Raw genomic sequence first — 15506 nt, forward strand, 5'->3', positions numbered from 1 at the left:
TCCAATCCCCTTTGTGATGCCTCTTGTAATACGGTCTGCGGTAGCCTAGCCCCACCTCGCCTCACCTTACCTTACTGCTGCTCTCCTTGCTCCTCCTCCTCCTCCTCCTCTTCCTCCTGCGCCTGTCTTTTGTTCTCTTATAAGCAATCTCTCTTTTGTTGCGTGTGACGTAGGTACTAAACAGGAGTATACAGTGAAGGGTTCAGAGGAGAGTCACCTGCGGCTACTTACAGAGACGCAGGGAAAAAAGAGGATACGTAAGGAGGGAAGGAAGGATAGAACAGGGGAAGGGAAAAGAGGAAATGGAGAAAGAACAGAAAAGGGAGGGTAAAGATGATGGTTGATACACTTTGCCGCGTAGAAAAGGAATGTCACAGAATTATGAAGCGAAGCAAAAGTTACAGTTGTTTTTTTTTTTTCCTCTACATATTCCGAGCGAGGCGTGACGTGAATGTTAGGAATGGTAACGCTGCGTGCTAATTCTCGGTTTTGAAACATTCTATTGACGTATTTTCAGCATCGTATCACCTTCATTAATTTCCAGCTCCGTTACGAGGTTGAGGAAATTGAAAGAGTTACCGCGGCACTGAAAAAAGGAGCGATAAGGGAAAATTCTAAAGGTGATTGAATAATTTTGCTGTCACGCTCTTTATTGATGTTGTTTTGGTGTTTGTGTTATTTAGCTTGATTCCTACCGAGCTGTGCAGTTTACTCTCTCTCTCTCTCTCTCTCTCTCTCTCTCTCTCTCTCTCTCTCTCTCTCTCTCTCTCTCTCTCTCTCTCTCTCTCTCTCATCTTCCGTCCTGCACTTTCACCGCCACTTCTTCACTCCCTCCCTCCCTCCCTCCCTCCCTCCCTCCCTCCCTCCCTCCATTCCTCTCTCCTCTGTCAATGGCCATCACCCTTCCTTCCTTCCTTCCTTCCTTCCTTCCTTCCTTCCTTGTCCTCCCTCCCATTCCTCCTCATTCATTCCCTTCCTTCTTATCTCTCCTTTCTTCTCTTTCCTCTTCGTCTTATTTCTCACCTCTCCCATTTCTTACTATACCTTCCTTATCTTCCTCTTTTCATCCTTTTGTTTCACCTTCTTTCCCTCTCTCTCTTTTTCCCTGTTTCCTTCCCCTTTCTCCACATTCCTCCCCATCTTTTTTGTATTTTCTCCATCCTCCTCTTGTCTGGCCTTTCTTCTTTTCCCTCCCGTTTCTTCTCTTCTCTTCCCTTTCTCATTTTCTTTGCTCCTTCCTCTTCCTTCTTATTCCTCTTTTTTTCTTCCCTCCCTCCTCTCTTTATTGCTTGGAGCGTTTTTTTTTTTTTTTTTTTTGGTTTCCATTTAGGTAGCTCTTATTTTTGCAGTTTTCCTCCATTTTGTGGTTTGGGGTTTACGGTGAGAAGGGAACAGATTTTTTTCACGTTTTAGAGAGAGAGAGAGAGAGAGAGAGAGAGAGAGAGAGAGAGAGAGAGAGAGAGAGAGAGAGAGAGAGAGAGAGAGAGAGAGAGAGTGGAGCCTCGTGTAGTGTTGTTCAGAGTGGTGTTTCATGTAAGTAGTTAACAGTAAAGGATTAATAAAGGTGTTTTTAGAGGTGGTGATGGTGTGTGTGTGTGTGTGTGTGTGTGTGTGTGTGTGTGCACCAAATTTCCTGTTTACATTTTTAAGTAATAAAAATAACTATATATAGATACGAGGTGACATACTTAAGTAACAGTAATGGGTAACAAACAGTAGTAGCAATGAACTGTAATTATGAAGTAGTTACATATTTAAGTGGTGGTAAAAAAGCAACAAACAGTAGTAGCAATATAAATACTCTACAGTTACATACATAAGTGATTGTAATAAATAAAAAAGAGTTTTACCGATATAAAAACGAGATAATTACACACATAAGTGATCGTAATGAGGAACAGAAAAGTAGCTGTAATATAAATACGAAATAATTACACATAAATAGCAGTAATTAGTAACAAAAAAATAGTAGCAATATAACTACGAGGCAATAATAGTTGTAATACCAGATGAAGCCAAGCAGTACAAACAAGACTGGAGGCAGGTGATGAAGTGACCACGGGCTGAGGAATGACTACAAAATCACTACACTACTCCTAACTAGTTTTTGCAGATGCCAGAGCTTGTGTTCTCATTTCTTTTCACGTAAGAGGTAAAAGAAGACCCACTGAGATGCCACTCCCTATAAGAAAGATCAACAGAATTACCCAAAACAAGGGGATAATTGTCTAGAAACCTCCCTGATCTCGTTACAATGCCCTCGCACAAACACCAGTATTAACATGATCTTTCTTGTACCTTCCAGTCGCGGCGTCCCCGGCACCATGGGCGAACCCTGGGACTACCCCCCGCCCAGGGCCTGTACGACCCCTCGCGGGAGACTGCTGCGTGCGGCGTTGGCTTCATTGTCAACATCGATGGGGAATCTTCGGCCAAGGTAAGCTGGTTCAGTGGTTGTCTGTCATTGGGCCGATCTGGTTATGTGTGTGTAAGAAGGTACGTTAGGAATTGGGGATATTGTATTTATCAATCTATCTATCCATCAATCATTTCTACCTGTCTACTTATGTATCATGTATCTATCCTTCCTCCTATCTATCTATTTATCTGTTTGTCTTTGTCTCTGTCTACACATCTGTCTCATTCTCTTTACTTCCCTGTGTGGTCGAATTTCTTTGTAATTTTCTCCTTTGGTATAAGAAGCAGAGGGTGGGGAGGAGCCTTCACCTGCGCTATCATACATATATATTTTACTTTACATTCAGTAGTGCAGCTTATCACAGACAACCTCGAGACGGTTAACATGTCGGTTTGTTCTTCTTTGATGTTTCTTTTTGTTCTTTGGTAACTTACAGTATATGTGCTGAAAATGTCACGTGGCTTTAGTTACGAGGACAGAAATTGGACAGTTATGAGGTGAACAGGGGGTGGGGGGAATTGATAGGATGATCGCCATTATGTCAGCAGCAGCAGCAAAGTCGTAATAAGTGAAGTTTTTGGTGTGTTTTCCTTTTTATGATAGACAATTTTTTTTTTATCCACGTATGATAAACAGCGTCTGCATAATGCATAACACGTACATTTCTATTTTTCATTCTGCAGCAATTTTCTTTTCGTAATCCCCAAAGTAATATGCTCCACAGCTGAATCATAAATGCTCATGTTGCTCAACTAGACAGAAAAATGACCTGGTTTCTTAAATGGGGAAGACTTTTCTTAACTGTATTTTAAGCTAATATTTGTCGAGTGCAAAAGACTTTTCTTGAATATATTTCAGGCTACATTTGAGTGTCCGGTTCGCTTCCCGTAACGTTCACTTTGGAAGAAAAATTTGCGCCTTTGTTTTTGGTCTCCCGCGGCAAACTGAAACGAATGAAAAGTTACGAACACCAAAAAAGTTCCGGAATTGTAATTAGATACACGTGCTTTCCCTTGATGAGAAGCGTTTGATCTCACAACACATATTTGATCCTCTATCACTGAACTTACTCTTGATCATTCCCTTCTCTAACTTCGGACCTCATTCTCAAACGTATCAGCGCCCTGCCTCCACTAATCTTCACAAACTCTAGCAAAAATCATTAGGTTTTTCAAATATTTCCATGCTTGTAGTGGTAGTGAAGGGTTATGTAACTCTAATGAAGAAATATGAGAACCAAACTTTTCATCTGTGTAGGTTTTGAAGGAAGGTCTGTTAGTGGTGAAAGCTCAAAGTGTTTAAGAATACTTACAACGTTTAGGTTCATGATATTTAAGAACTTTTATTCAGTAAGAAGTGAAATGCAACACTGGTTTAGAGGCTGGCAGTGGTGAATATTCTTTTGGTATCGTGAGCTAGAGGTAGAAAATTAGATAATATGACTACATCCACTCTCCTTCTTCTCTCTCAACTCACACACTTACCTGTAATGCACTCATATGACGCAGCACTCTTAAGACACTTGCGCACTTCTTAATACCTGCTCTTAAAACTATAACATCAGATCAACTTTATTTTCAAGATCTACTGCCACGTTTATTTTCACCAGTCTAATTTCGCCCTGTCCCAGTCCATATCCCTAACTCCTGTTCCATGTACCTCTCTGCCCCATCCTGCCCCAGCCCGCCTCGCACCCAGCCATCGGTTCTTCGTAAAACATTCAAATTAAAGCCTTGTAGATCTCTAAAGAGGAGTAATCTTTAATTCGCTGGAAAGGAAGGAGTGGAGGAACAGTTCAAGTTGTGTTGTGATGTTAAGAATCCCGTGAGATTGTGATGCTGAAGGGACTTTGGGTATGTGGCACTATTAAGCAAATTTTTCATTCACATCATTAAAAAAAAAAAAAGAATCATGACCACAGAAAAAAAATGATCAGGAAATAAATTATGTCTTTTCTAAGCTTAACCTTAACATATCTTACCCTACCTAACCTTACCTTATCTAGCCTTACCCTACCTTCCCCACTCTCTCGCTCAATTTAACTTAACTAAACCATACACCTACCAAAGCTAACCTAACTTCTAGCCTTTCACCCATCGTGCTGCATGCGTCATAGGTTAGAAGTTGAGAGAGGAGGTGGAAGTGCCGGAGACGTTTCCTTAACAGCTGTGAAGTTGAGGAGGGTGTGCCACGAGTTATAATGAATGAGACCAAATGTGTGTGTGTGTGTTTCTCTCTCTCTCTCTCTCTCTCTCTCTCTCTCTCTCTCTCTCTCTCTCTCTCTCTCTCTCTCTCTCTCTCTCTCTCTCTCTCTCTCTCTCTCTCTCTCTCTCTCTCACATCACTTAGTAGGAGTAGCTGCGTTAAGAGCTTATAAATTGTTGATTTCTGTTGCATATATGTATTCAGAGAGAGAGAGAGAGAGAGAGAGAGAGAGAGAGAGAGAGAGTATGAGAAAGTGGAATTGTGACTCTGCTAAATATACTTCTTCCTGGGTTTGCTAACTTCTCTTTAAAGCTCCGAGCATTTGACCAATTTGTGCAGTCTTTGGTGCTTTTATAGAAAACGGGTTACTTTGATTTAGGTTAGGTTGGGTTAGGTTCAGTATAGGGTAAGTCAGGTTACGTTATAATAGGAACGTTAATTTGGGTACGTCAAGTCTGGTTAAGTTAGGTTTTGTTTGCATAGGTTAGATTATACAAAATGGTTTAGTTTGGGTAGGTTACATCTGGTTGGGGGTCAGCTTGGATGTGTTAGATCAGGTTAGGTTTAGTTTGGTTACGTTAGGTCAGGTCAGGCTTGGTGTGGGTGAGTTAGGTCAGGTGAGGTTTGATCTGGATAAGTTAGAGAAGGTTACAATCCATTACGACAAACTGTGGAACCGTCCTTTAAACCGTACGCTGCTGACGGGTTGGCGCTAAGCATCACAAAGCAGCTTACGTGTACGAGGAAACCTTAGCGAGTTGCGTCGAGTTAAGGATGCGAGAGAGGCTGTCCTGTCCTCCCCTTTGTTGTCAGAGGAACCATCGCCACCTCAGCGGCATTTACAAGTAGCCTGTGTATCGCCACCACCATTTACCTCGCACATTCCCTTTACACTTCAAAATATAAATGTCGGAAACGGGTTGATTTATTTTATGTGTGATTTAGGATAGAAAGCTGTGATTAAGATGGGTATTTATAATTTTTAATCTCTAATAGCCTTTTAATCGCTACCGGGTCTCTTTGGTGCATTATTTATTCATATCAGCATCCTTATAAACCCTAATTGAACCTCTTATAATTTTCTATAGGGATGAGCCATCTCCCCACCTCGCTTGCTTCTTTTCCCTCCTCCTCCTCCTCCTCCATTCACCACTTCGTTACCCGGCTTGAATTTCCTGTCTTTTTTTTTTTTATACAGAAGGTTATTGCTCTCTCTCTCTCTCTCTCTCTCTCTCTCTCTCTCTCTCTCTCTCTCTCTCTCTCTCTCTCTCTCTCTCTCTCTCTCTCTCTCTCTCTCTTGCGGACAATCACCCTAACCTGAGAATTGTGACCTTGAGAACTTGCCTTAATGTAGCTGCCGGTCAAAGTCGCGGCTCTCTCTCTCTCTCTCTCTCTCTCTCTCTCTCTCTCTCTCTCTCTCTCTCTCTCTCTCTCTCTCTCTCTCTCTCTCTCTCTCTCTCTCTTCATCCACACCATTTTCGTCTCCTCTTTCCTCTCTAATCACTCAAACTGTAAGAGAGCAAAGTCCATTCAACCTCCGCCACCAAGAGATGTCGCTACACTCACCACACGGATACACTCGTCACCTCCTCACTGCAGTACACGTGTCTTGAATTCTTCCATCCCTTTTCCTCCTCCTCTTCTGTCCCTCCCTCTCTGTGATACATGCTTCACCTTCGGCCTTACAACCCTTATCGCCCCTTCATTGATAACACCGATTGAGCGGAAAACAATAATACCCAGCGACTAAGATTGATAATTAGTGTTTTTTTTTCTTTGTGTGTGTCATGTGGAAGAGATATTGTCCTCACGTAACTGGAGGATAGTAGGGCAGGAGAGGATAAGGGCATGGTTAAGAGTAAAGAAGAAGTGCATGCAGGAGGGGAGGAATGAGGGATGAGGTGAAAGATACTGTTATTAGGTGAGATGTTAATGGGTGATGTGTTATATATGCTGCGACGAGAGGTAGTGAAGTAGTGGAGAGAATATATATGCTGCGACGAGAGGTGAAGTAGTGGAGAGAAGAAACAAACAAATCCATCACTTAGTCTCATTCGCCTATCTCTTCATCTTCCCCCTTCACTACCACCACCACCACCACCACCACCACCACCAGCATCGCCACAGTACACGTGATGCTGATAAGTGTTCACACACCTCCACGTTTGCATAATTACCCCCCGTCCTCCAGCTCCTCCTCCTGCTCCTCCTCCTCCTCCTCCTCCTCCTCCTTCTTCTCTTCCCCTACGACGTCAGATTATGGTGTTTTGATTACTTTACATCTTTACGATTCACTAAATTTGAGTCACCGGCCGCTGTCTGTGTAGGTGGAGTGTGCAGTTAAGGGTTAGTTGACCAGAGAGAGAGAGAGAGAGAGAGAGAGAGAGAGAGAGAGAGAGAGAGAGAGAGAGAGAGAGAGAGAGAGAGTTTGGTATGGATATGCTAGGTTAAGTTATACAAAATGGTTTAGTTGGGGTGGGTTACATCAGGTTAGGGTTGGTTTGGACAAGTTTGATTAGGCCAGGTTAAGTTTGGTTTGGGTAAGTTCAGTCAGGTAAGGCCGTCCAAGGATACACACACACACACACACACACACACACACACACACACACACACACACACACACACACACACACACACACACACACACACACACACACACACACACACACACACACACACACACACACACTCATACAAAAAAAAGAGAGAAAATTCCGTTTATATACCACTCCTGAAAAAAAAATGTAGAAACTATGAATGAAATTAAGTGAATTAAAGACAAAAGTTAGATTTTTTTTTTCCTTTCATAACAAACACAAAGCAGCATTTATTTGATTTAACACTCTACTGATGCGTGGCGCCGCGGGGACCTGGCTACAGCTTCATGACCTTTCCATAGTCCTGCGGGAAGACAATGAATGAAAATGAATACAAACAAACAGTATATACACAAACAAACGGATAGCCATCGCCTCCCGGTAATAAATACTGGGAAATGCGTAATGATTAAGTTGTCACGTTCTTGATCATATTCTGAAGCACATCCACGCTGCACCTCCACTACATTCAAAAGGCTTTAGCTGAAGTTGCACAGGTTTTTTTAAATGTTCTTTTTTTATGGTTCTGGTGGCATATTAACAAGATTTCTGTGTGATTAAGAGGAGAAACATTATTGAGAACCCAGCAGATCATCTTTGTAGCCTTTGAGAATAGTCGTGGTGAGAGAACAAGAGCGTTTCAGAATACTGGGTTTATTTATTTCTGTCAACTGTTCCATCGTCTGAGGATTAAGGTAGCGGCGCGTGGGGTGGCGGTGTACATTCAAGGTCAGAATTAAGTAAGATTTTTCAGTTACTTGTCTGTTTCTTGTTTTCCCACAGTTTTGAGTCATTTGATGTACTAATAGTCTATGGGAGATTAGATGAATGTCAGAAGTTAAGTAAGATTTTTTTAATTACCTCTGTTTCGTGTTTTCCCACAGTTTTAAGTCCTCTGATGTACTAACAGTCTATGGGAGATTAGGGGAAGAGATTATCAGAAAATGAAAGGATTTGAGAAAGAATAAAAGGGTCATAAACAGTGAAAATGAATTACAGTACACTACATTACTCAACTACTGACGAAGGAGATTTAATAAAGAAACCACCTCGCTATTGACCAACACTCTATCACACGTCACTGTATTTACCCTACTGCACGTCACATCACCTTTCATCGCGACATGTGCAGTGTGGTATCTGTCAGGTGCGCCGCGTGACCACCATCCACGTGGGGGCAGCCAGGTGGTCACGTGATGATGCACGAGAAGCCGAAAGTCAGTTGCCAGGCGATGGATTCAGATTGGAGAGGAGGCCAATCCGCTATGCCATGCCGCGTGCTAACACTCCAGGGCACTGACGAGGGATCTGGCTCACCGTCCTCTCACTCACCATTGTCTTAAGCTGCTGAGAGAGACCAGGAGAGACCATTGGCGGAGATGCAGTGGTCTCCTCTCCTCCTGTGCCCTGGAATGGAGGTTATAGGGAGGAACGAAGCCAGAGCAGGGAGAGGTGGTGAAGGGAAGAAATGATGGGAATGAAAGTGCCTGCCAGGAATTTTGGGAATGTCTCTGGATTTAATTAAAGGAGTCGATTTTAGTTTAGTGTTATTGTTAAGAGCTTTTTTCTTCTTACTGTTGAAAAGAAGAGAGTGTGAAGTGTGAAGTGTAGGAGTGGGAAAGGAAGTACATTTTAGATATATGAGGTTTAGGGTTGAAACTCCGGAGAAGAATGTTTGATATTTGAAGTTTAGGATTGAAAAGAGGAGTACAGTGTGTTTGATATCTGAAGCTTAGGTTTGAAACAGGAATTTTAAAAGATCAGACTTGAAAAGCGATGATAGATTTAGTATGAAACTGTGTTTAAACTGTCAGATATCGGATGGGAAAGATAAAAAAGAATATATGTATATATATACTAATGTTTAGAACTGGAAAGAAAAATGGCAAAATATTTAGAAATGGAAAATATTTAGTTTAGAGAAAGTTTAGAATGAGAGTAAATGTTATGTTTAGACCTGGAAAGAAAAAAAAGTTTATGGCTTGAGAGAAAAAGGAGGTTGAATACCTGAAGTTCACCATTGAGTAAAGCAGTAATTAGGCAGGTAGTTTCCAGAGCCATCATTCAATTAACGAGATCTTCCCCCACGCGGACATGGAGCTCATTAATTAAGCGTCTTGATTTCTTCGTAAACTCCAACTGTTAATTAGGGCCAGTTATATCTTGTGGTGCGTGACCCGACCCGTGATTCGTAAGGCTTTTAATTGCTGAGCTGTGAGTGTATGTGGTGGTGGTGGTGGTGGTGGTGGTGGCGGTAGTAGTAGTGGTGGTGGTGGTAGTAGTAGTAGTAGTAGTAGTAGTAGTAGTAGTAGTAGTAGTAGCAGCGGCGGTGGTGATTGTGGTAATAATGGTCTAATAATAGTTAAATCAATTAAGAAAAATAAAAGCTGTAACTTGTATGTGTCATTCTCTCTCTCTCTCTCTCTCTCTCTCTCTCTCTCTCTCTCTCTCTCTCTCTCTCTCTCTCTCTCTCTCTCTCTCTCTCTCTCTCTCTCTCCAAAACTCCATAATTCACTGCACTTACGGAAAAGAGGCGTTTCATCCATCTCAGTCTTACTCCTCCTCTTCCTCCTCTTCCTTCTTCTCTTCAAAACTTCTCCCATCCATTGTTGCCTCACGTTCCTTCCTTCCTTCCTTCCTGTCTTCCTTCCTTCCTTCCTTCCTGTCTTCCTTCCCCTGCACATCGTCTGCTCTTCCTTTACATTCCTTTGTGTCACCCCTCTCACCTGAGCCAATAGTCTTTAAACGCCTTACTCTCTCATTACCACCATTTTCAAAGACCACAGGTAATTGGTCAGGTATATGAGTGTTTCTTTTCTAATTAACTACCCTGGATCCCTTTTAAACTTTCACTGGAGGCATGAAAACACACTTCAAAACCGCCAGTAACTTCCGCCTCAGCCTGTTTGATTGAAGTAGCGGGGATGAGATGAGGTGTTCATGAATGCGGGTACTAATTTGCTCAGTAATCTTGCTTTCGTAGTGTGTGTGTGTGTGTGTGTGTGTGTGTGTGTGTGTGTGTGTGTGTGTGTGTGTGTGTGTGTGTGTGTGTGGAATTATTGATCCTCTACACTCAACACTCACTCACTCTCTTGGTTTTGCATTTTTCATTCGTGTTCCATTAAAAATTTATCTCTCTCTCTCTCTCTCTCTCTCTCTCTCTCTCTCTCTCTCTCTCTCTCTCTCTCTCTCTCTCTCTCTCTCTCTCTCTCTCCAAATCGAAGCCCTTCCTCCTCCTTCAGAATTTAAAAAGAACACGGAAGGTCGTGGATATGAAATTGACGTGGCCTTCAGGTTGTCATGTCCAGGGTGAAGGGGAGGAGTAGACGCGGGGAGGAGAAAGGAGGGAAAAGGAGGGAAGGAGAGAAAGCGAGGGGTGGGGATGGGCACGCGGGAGGAGGATGAGGGATGGAAGGGTGTGGAGGAATGATAGGCGTTGAAGAAGGATGGGAGTGGAGGGAAAGGAGGAGAAAATATGAGAAGGTAGGAATTAGGAAGAGATAGAAGGTAAGGGAGGGGGAAGGAGAGGAGGAATGGACGTTGAGGGAGGGAAGGAGAGGTGATGGGGAGAAGGGTGTTGGGAAGTGGAAATATTAAACGTGTTCAGAATTATTTATTTTTCTTCTCCCCGTGTTTCTTCTCTCTTCCCCTTCCTCCTCCTTTCCCCATTCCCGTAAACTCCTGCAATTTTCTTCGTCTTCCTTTTTTTTTTATTAACTTTCCACTTTTCTTTTTGTTAGGCGTTTCTTTTAACCCTCAATTATGCTTCTTCCTTTCTTCTTTCCCTCCCTCCCTCCCTTTCTTCTTCCCTTCCTTCTCTCTTTTCTTCCCTCTTTAAATCCTTTACATATTCCTTCATATTCCATTTTCTTTACGGCTCCGGTTATATCCTCTTCCTTTCTTTAATTTCTCTCTCTCTCTCTCTCTCTCTCTCTCTCTCTCTCTCTCTCTCTCTCTCTCTCTCTCTCTCTCTCTCTCTCTCTCTCTCTCTCGCCTTATGCAAAAAAGGGACAAGGGAGCGGAGGAAGAAAGGTCAGGGCGCATGTAAACGAGGAAAGGCAAGGAAGTAAGAGTAGATGTGTTGTATGAAAGGAATGAACGGAGAAAAGATAGACACAGACAGACAGACAGACAGACAGACAGACAGACAGACAGACAGACAGACAGACAGACAGACAAGAAAAAAGGAGTATTATGCAAGAGGAAAGGGAGGAGAAGAACAGACAGTCAGGTAGATGGACAAACAGACAGGCAAGGAGGGAAGAGACGTGCTAAAGGAAAGGAAAGGGTAGAAAAAATGACAGCTGGACAGGTAAACAGATAGATAGATACACAGACAGACAGACAGACAGACAGGAGAAGCAGACAAACACAAACTGGAATAAATGGAACCTTACGATTATATAAGGTAAGAGGAACCAGATAGACAGACGTATTGACTCACTGATATGCATGCACCCTGACAGACAGACAGACAGACAGACAGGCAGGCACACACAGTTACAAGAGCAAAAAAACAGAAAAAGCGTAACTGAGAAGAAGATATTCACCAGTAACTCGAGGAAGGAAGACGTGCAGGCATGAAAAAAGAAAAGAAAAAAAAAAAAAAAGAAAGAAAGAAAGCAGAATAACGTTAGCAAGAGACAAAGTGCTGGTAAAGAATATCAGATAGAACTGCTGGGAATAAAAAAATGAAAAGAAAGATGGAGAAAGAAGACAAAGCAAGGACAGACAGGGATAAAAGGCAACAATGAATGAACGAGAGTAGAGAAGTTAGAGATGAATAAAGATGACACGTGGAGAACGTGATGATAAACCAGAGAGAGAGAGAGAGAGAGAGAGAGAGAGAGAGAGAGAGAGAGAGAGAGAGAGAGAGAGAGAGAGAGAGAGAGAGAGAGAAATAGGACACGAAATAGAAAAAAAAATTAAAACTAAAAAAGTAAAAAAAAAAAAAAATCAAGAGGACAACGAACAAAAATGAGAAAGAAAATAAAAAAAATCATAAAAAGAGAAAGACGAGGAAAAGGAAGGATTTCAGAAGAGACAGAGGGATTTCGTGAGGCCCATGGGAAGTAATAGAAGGTCTGTGAGGGGCTCCTGGTGGTGGTGGTGGTGGTGGTGGTGGTGATGGGGATGGGGGAAGAGAAGGAAATACCGGAAGACGTGAGGGAATGGAAGGGGAGGAGAAGGGGTGGGAGGTAGGAAGGATGAGCACCGAAGAGAAAGGAAGGAAGGAGGAGGAGGAGGAGGAGGAGGAGGAGGAAAGGAGAGATGACCGTGGAGGAGGAGGAATGAGCGGGGATGAAAGGAGTTGAGAAGGAAGGAAGAAGGGACGAGGGAAGAGAAAAGAAGAAGGAAAGAAAGAAGGAGAAGAAGGAGAGGAGGAATTAGCGAGGATAAAGGAAGGAGGTGGAAGGGAGGGAAGAAAGAAAGGGCGAGGGAAGGGAGGCAGGAGGGATAAGCGCCAAAGAGAAAGGAGGCGAAGAGGGATAACCGTGAGGAAAAAGAAATGAGAGAGAAAGAAATAAAGAAGGATGAAGGAAGGAGGTGAAAGAGAGGGAAGGAAGAAAGAAACGTTTTGAGGAAAGAGGAAGATTAGAAGTTGCAATCGAACAAGCCAAAATAAATCACTGCATTTTTATGTTATTTTTATACCTGTGTATGTTACGTTTAGTCAAGTCAGGCGAGAGTCAGGCCAGGTCAGCTCCATCCTCACACCTGTTCCCCACTACATTTCTGTCCTCCTTATACTCACCTGCTTCAAGTTACACACCTACCACTCTATATACGAGTAAACCTGTTGCCTTGTCACAGAGACCATCCCAACACAGCCTTTACCTGTCTCCGCCACACACATAACCTGTCCAGCCGTCCCTGCACACACACACACACATACACTCACACACACACACACACACACACACACACACACACACACACACACACAGAAACACACACACAGAAACACACACACACACACACACCTGTCCTCCTTTCACAAAATACCTGCTCTTTGCCACACTGCAGGAGGGAAAGCAATCCAGTTTGACCTCCATGACTTTGAACTGGCTAAAGAAAGGAAGAGAAAAGCATGCCGGAAGTTTGAATCAAGTTAAAAGGAACAAATGTGTGTTGTTGGAAAGTTTTCATGGCAAAATTTCATGTTGTACATATTTTTTTTTTTTTCCTTCAGAATTTCGTTGTTCTATTTTTAACCGGAATTTCTGCTGTATTCATCTGAAGTTTGGACTTTGTTTTAGAGTTCCTGGGCTTCAGTAGAATTATTATATTTATGTACATGAATGAATTTACACTGTACGTATGGAAAAGGGATTTTTAACCTAATCTAAAATAATCTTTTAGCGATAGTTACATGAGGGAGAGAAATAACGATAAAACAAAGGATTATATAAAAAAAAATGCATTATGAATCGAGTATAGGAAGAAAGACAAGCAAAAAAAAACAAAAACAACGCATTATATATCCGTAGAACAATGATCTTGACACACACCTAAAACAAAAAAAATGGAAAAACGAGAGATTACATATCAAAACTTAAACTAAAAAAACATTATCGACTTCTCTAGCCCATACTGTTGTTAGTGATGGCAGTGTTAGTGTCTGTGGTGGTGACGAAGCGGTGACGAAAAGTTTAGGGCCACAACAAGAAACACACCACTTTCTCGCCCCCTCTCGCCTCCCTCGCCTCCCACCCTTTCATAAGTCTTTGTTGTGTCTAGCCGGCAGTCTGGTGTCTCCCGGGGTTGTGTGGTCTGGCTGTGGCTTGCTGCAGGCGCCTGACTCACCACCGGGACCCACACCAGATACCACCAAAACTGTGTGTGTGTCGGTGTTTGTCTGTCTGTCAGTCTGTTTCTCTCTGTCTCTCTGTCTTTGGTTTTATTTATGATTATGAAAAGGAAGAACTGTCTTTATTAATTTATATTTTACTGTATATGAAGTTCTTTTGGATTGAAGATTTAATAATTACATCTATTTTGTTTATGTAAGTATGTATGTATGTATGCGTGTGCTTTATGGAGTTATGTTCATGGATACTAAAATGCTTACCTACCTATCAATTTACTTATTTATTTATGTGTGTGTGTGTGTGTGTGTGTGTGTGTGTGTGTGTGTGTTGCGCTGATGCTGTGTTGTTGCGGGGACTCAATTTCCTCTCTCCTCCTCTCTTCCGCCATGGCCTCTCACCATCTTTTCTTCTCCTCTTCCCCGCTTGTCATTATTCATTTATCGTTCGCGTGCTTCCTTAAATTCCTCTCGCCTCTCATTATTTTTCTTAATTTTCTTCTTCCTCCTTGTTGCCGCTTCTCATTATCTTCACAGCAATCAGTCATTAGTACGCTCATTGCTTCCGTTTCATTCTCATGTCATTATTTTTTTTTATTTTATCATATTTGTCCTCATTATCGCCTCCCGCACGTTCATGATCACATTGTTTGTTTTCCCTTGTCGCTGCAGTCTCGTCATTATTTATGGTCACTTTTTACATGCAACTTTCTCCTTGTCCTCCTTCTCATGCTTGTGTTTCCTCCATGAATCTTATTATTGCTTGTTGTCAGTTATTTTTCACACAACTTCTTCCATGTCATTCTTCTTCTTCTCAGCTTCTTTCATTTTTTTTTAATCTATTTTTTTTTTCTATGCAGCTTTCTCCTTGCAGACATTATTATTTTTTTTTACTGTCATTTTTATTTTCCTTCCTTATTACTTTCTTCTTTTTGCCATCCATCGTCGTCGTCATTTATCTCCCTTCTTATCTTCGTCCTCTCTTTTAATTCTTTCGTTATTTACTTTTTACACAACTTTCTCCTCGTTCATTTCACTGATGCAATTATTATTTTTTTCCCTCGCCCATATTTTTAACACTTACTTCTCTTTGCCTTTCCTTCTCGTCATCAGTTCTGTCTTATCTTCGCCCTTTCTTTCATTTCCTCGTTAATTATTTCTTCTTACACAACTTTCTCCTTGCAATCTTTCTTATCCTCGTTTATTTCACTGATGCAATTATCATTTTCCTTCCTCACTCATATTTCTGCACTTATTTTTCTTACTTTTCTTATTTCTCTTTGCCGTCTCTCCTCATCACCTCTCTTCCATCTCCTCTCCTCTGCTGACGGTCGCAATCTCGCATCACTGCACCGGATAGCGTCAGGGAGTCAGAGCTGATGTGAACAATAACTCTTTCTGACCGCCCTCGGCACTGGGATCAGCAGATTGTCTCGATGTTGCTGAGGGAAGCGAGAATAGGAGACTCTTATCGC

The 15506-nt window shown here is 42.1% G+C and overlaps 1 protein-coding gene and 1 long non-coding RNA gene across 2 annotated transcripts in view; both read left to right on the plus strand.

Moving 5' to 3' along the window:
- Window positions 1-2324: 2324 nt before the first annotated feature.
- The window catches only part of LOC135108749 (uncharacterized), a 95606-nt gene continuing 82424 nt past the window's right edge, over window positions 2325-15506 (plus strand). Inside the window, 2 exon segments of the mRNA XM_064019831.1 lie at window positions 2325-2346; window positions 2349-2437. Coding sequence (XP_063875901.1) covers window positions 2325-2346; window positions 2349-2437 — 111 coding nt within the window.
- LOC135108823 (uncharacterized) lies at window positions 5930-11377 on the plus strand. The gene is made up of 2 exons (XR_010272478.1): window positions 5930-6566; window positions 6608-11377. It is a non-coding gene; the product is annotated as an uncharacterized LOC135108823 (long non-coding RNA).

The sequence above is a fragment of the Scylla paramamosain genome, chromosome 2, assembly GCF_035594125.1.
Source record: "Scylla paramamosain isolate STU-SP2022 chromosome 2, ASM3559412v1, whole genome shotgun sequence".
Lineage (NCBI taxonomy): Eukaryota > Metazoa > Arthropoda > Malacostraca > Decapoda > Portunidae > Scylla > Scylla paramamosain.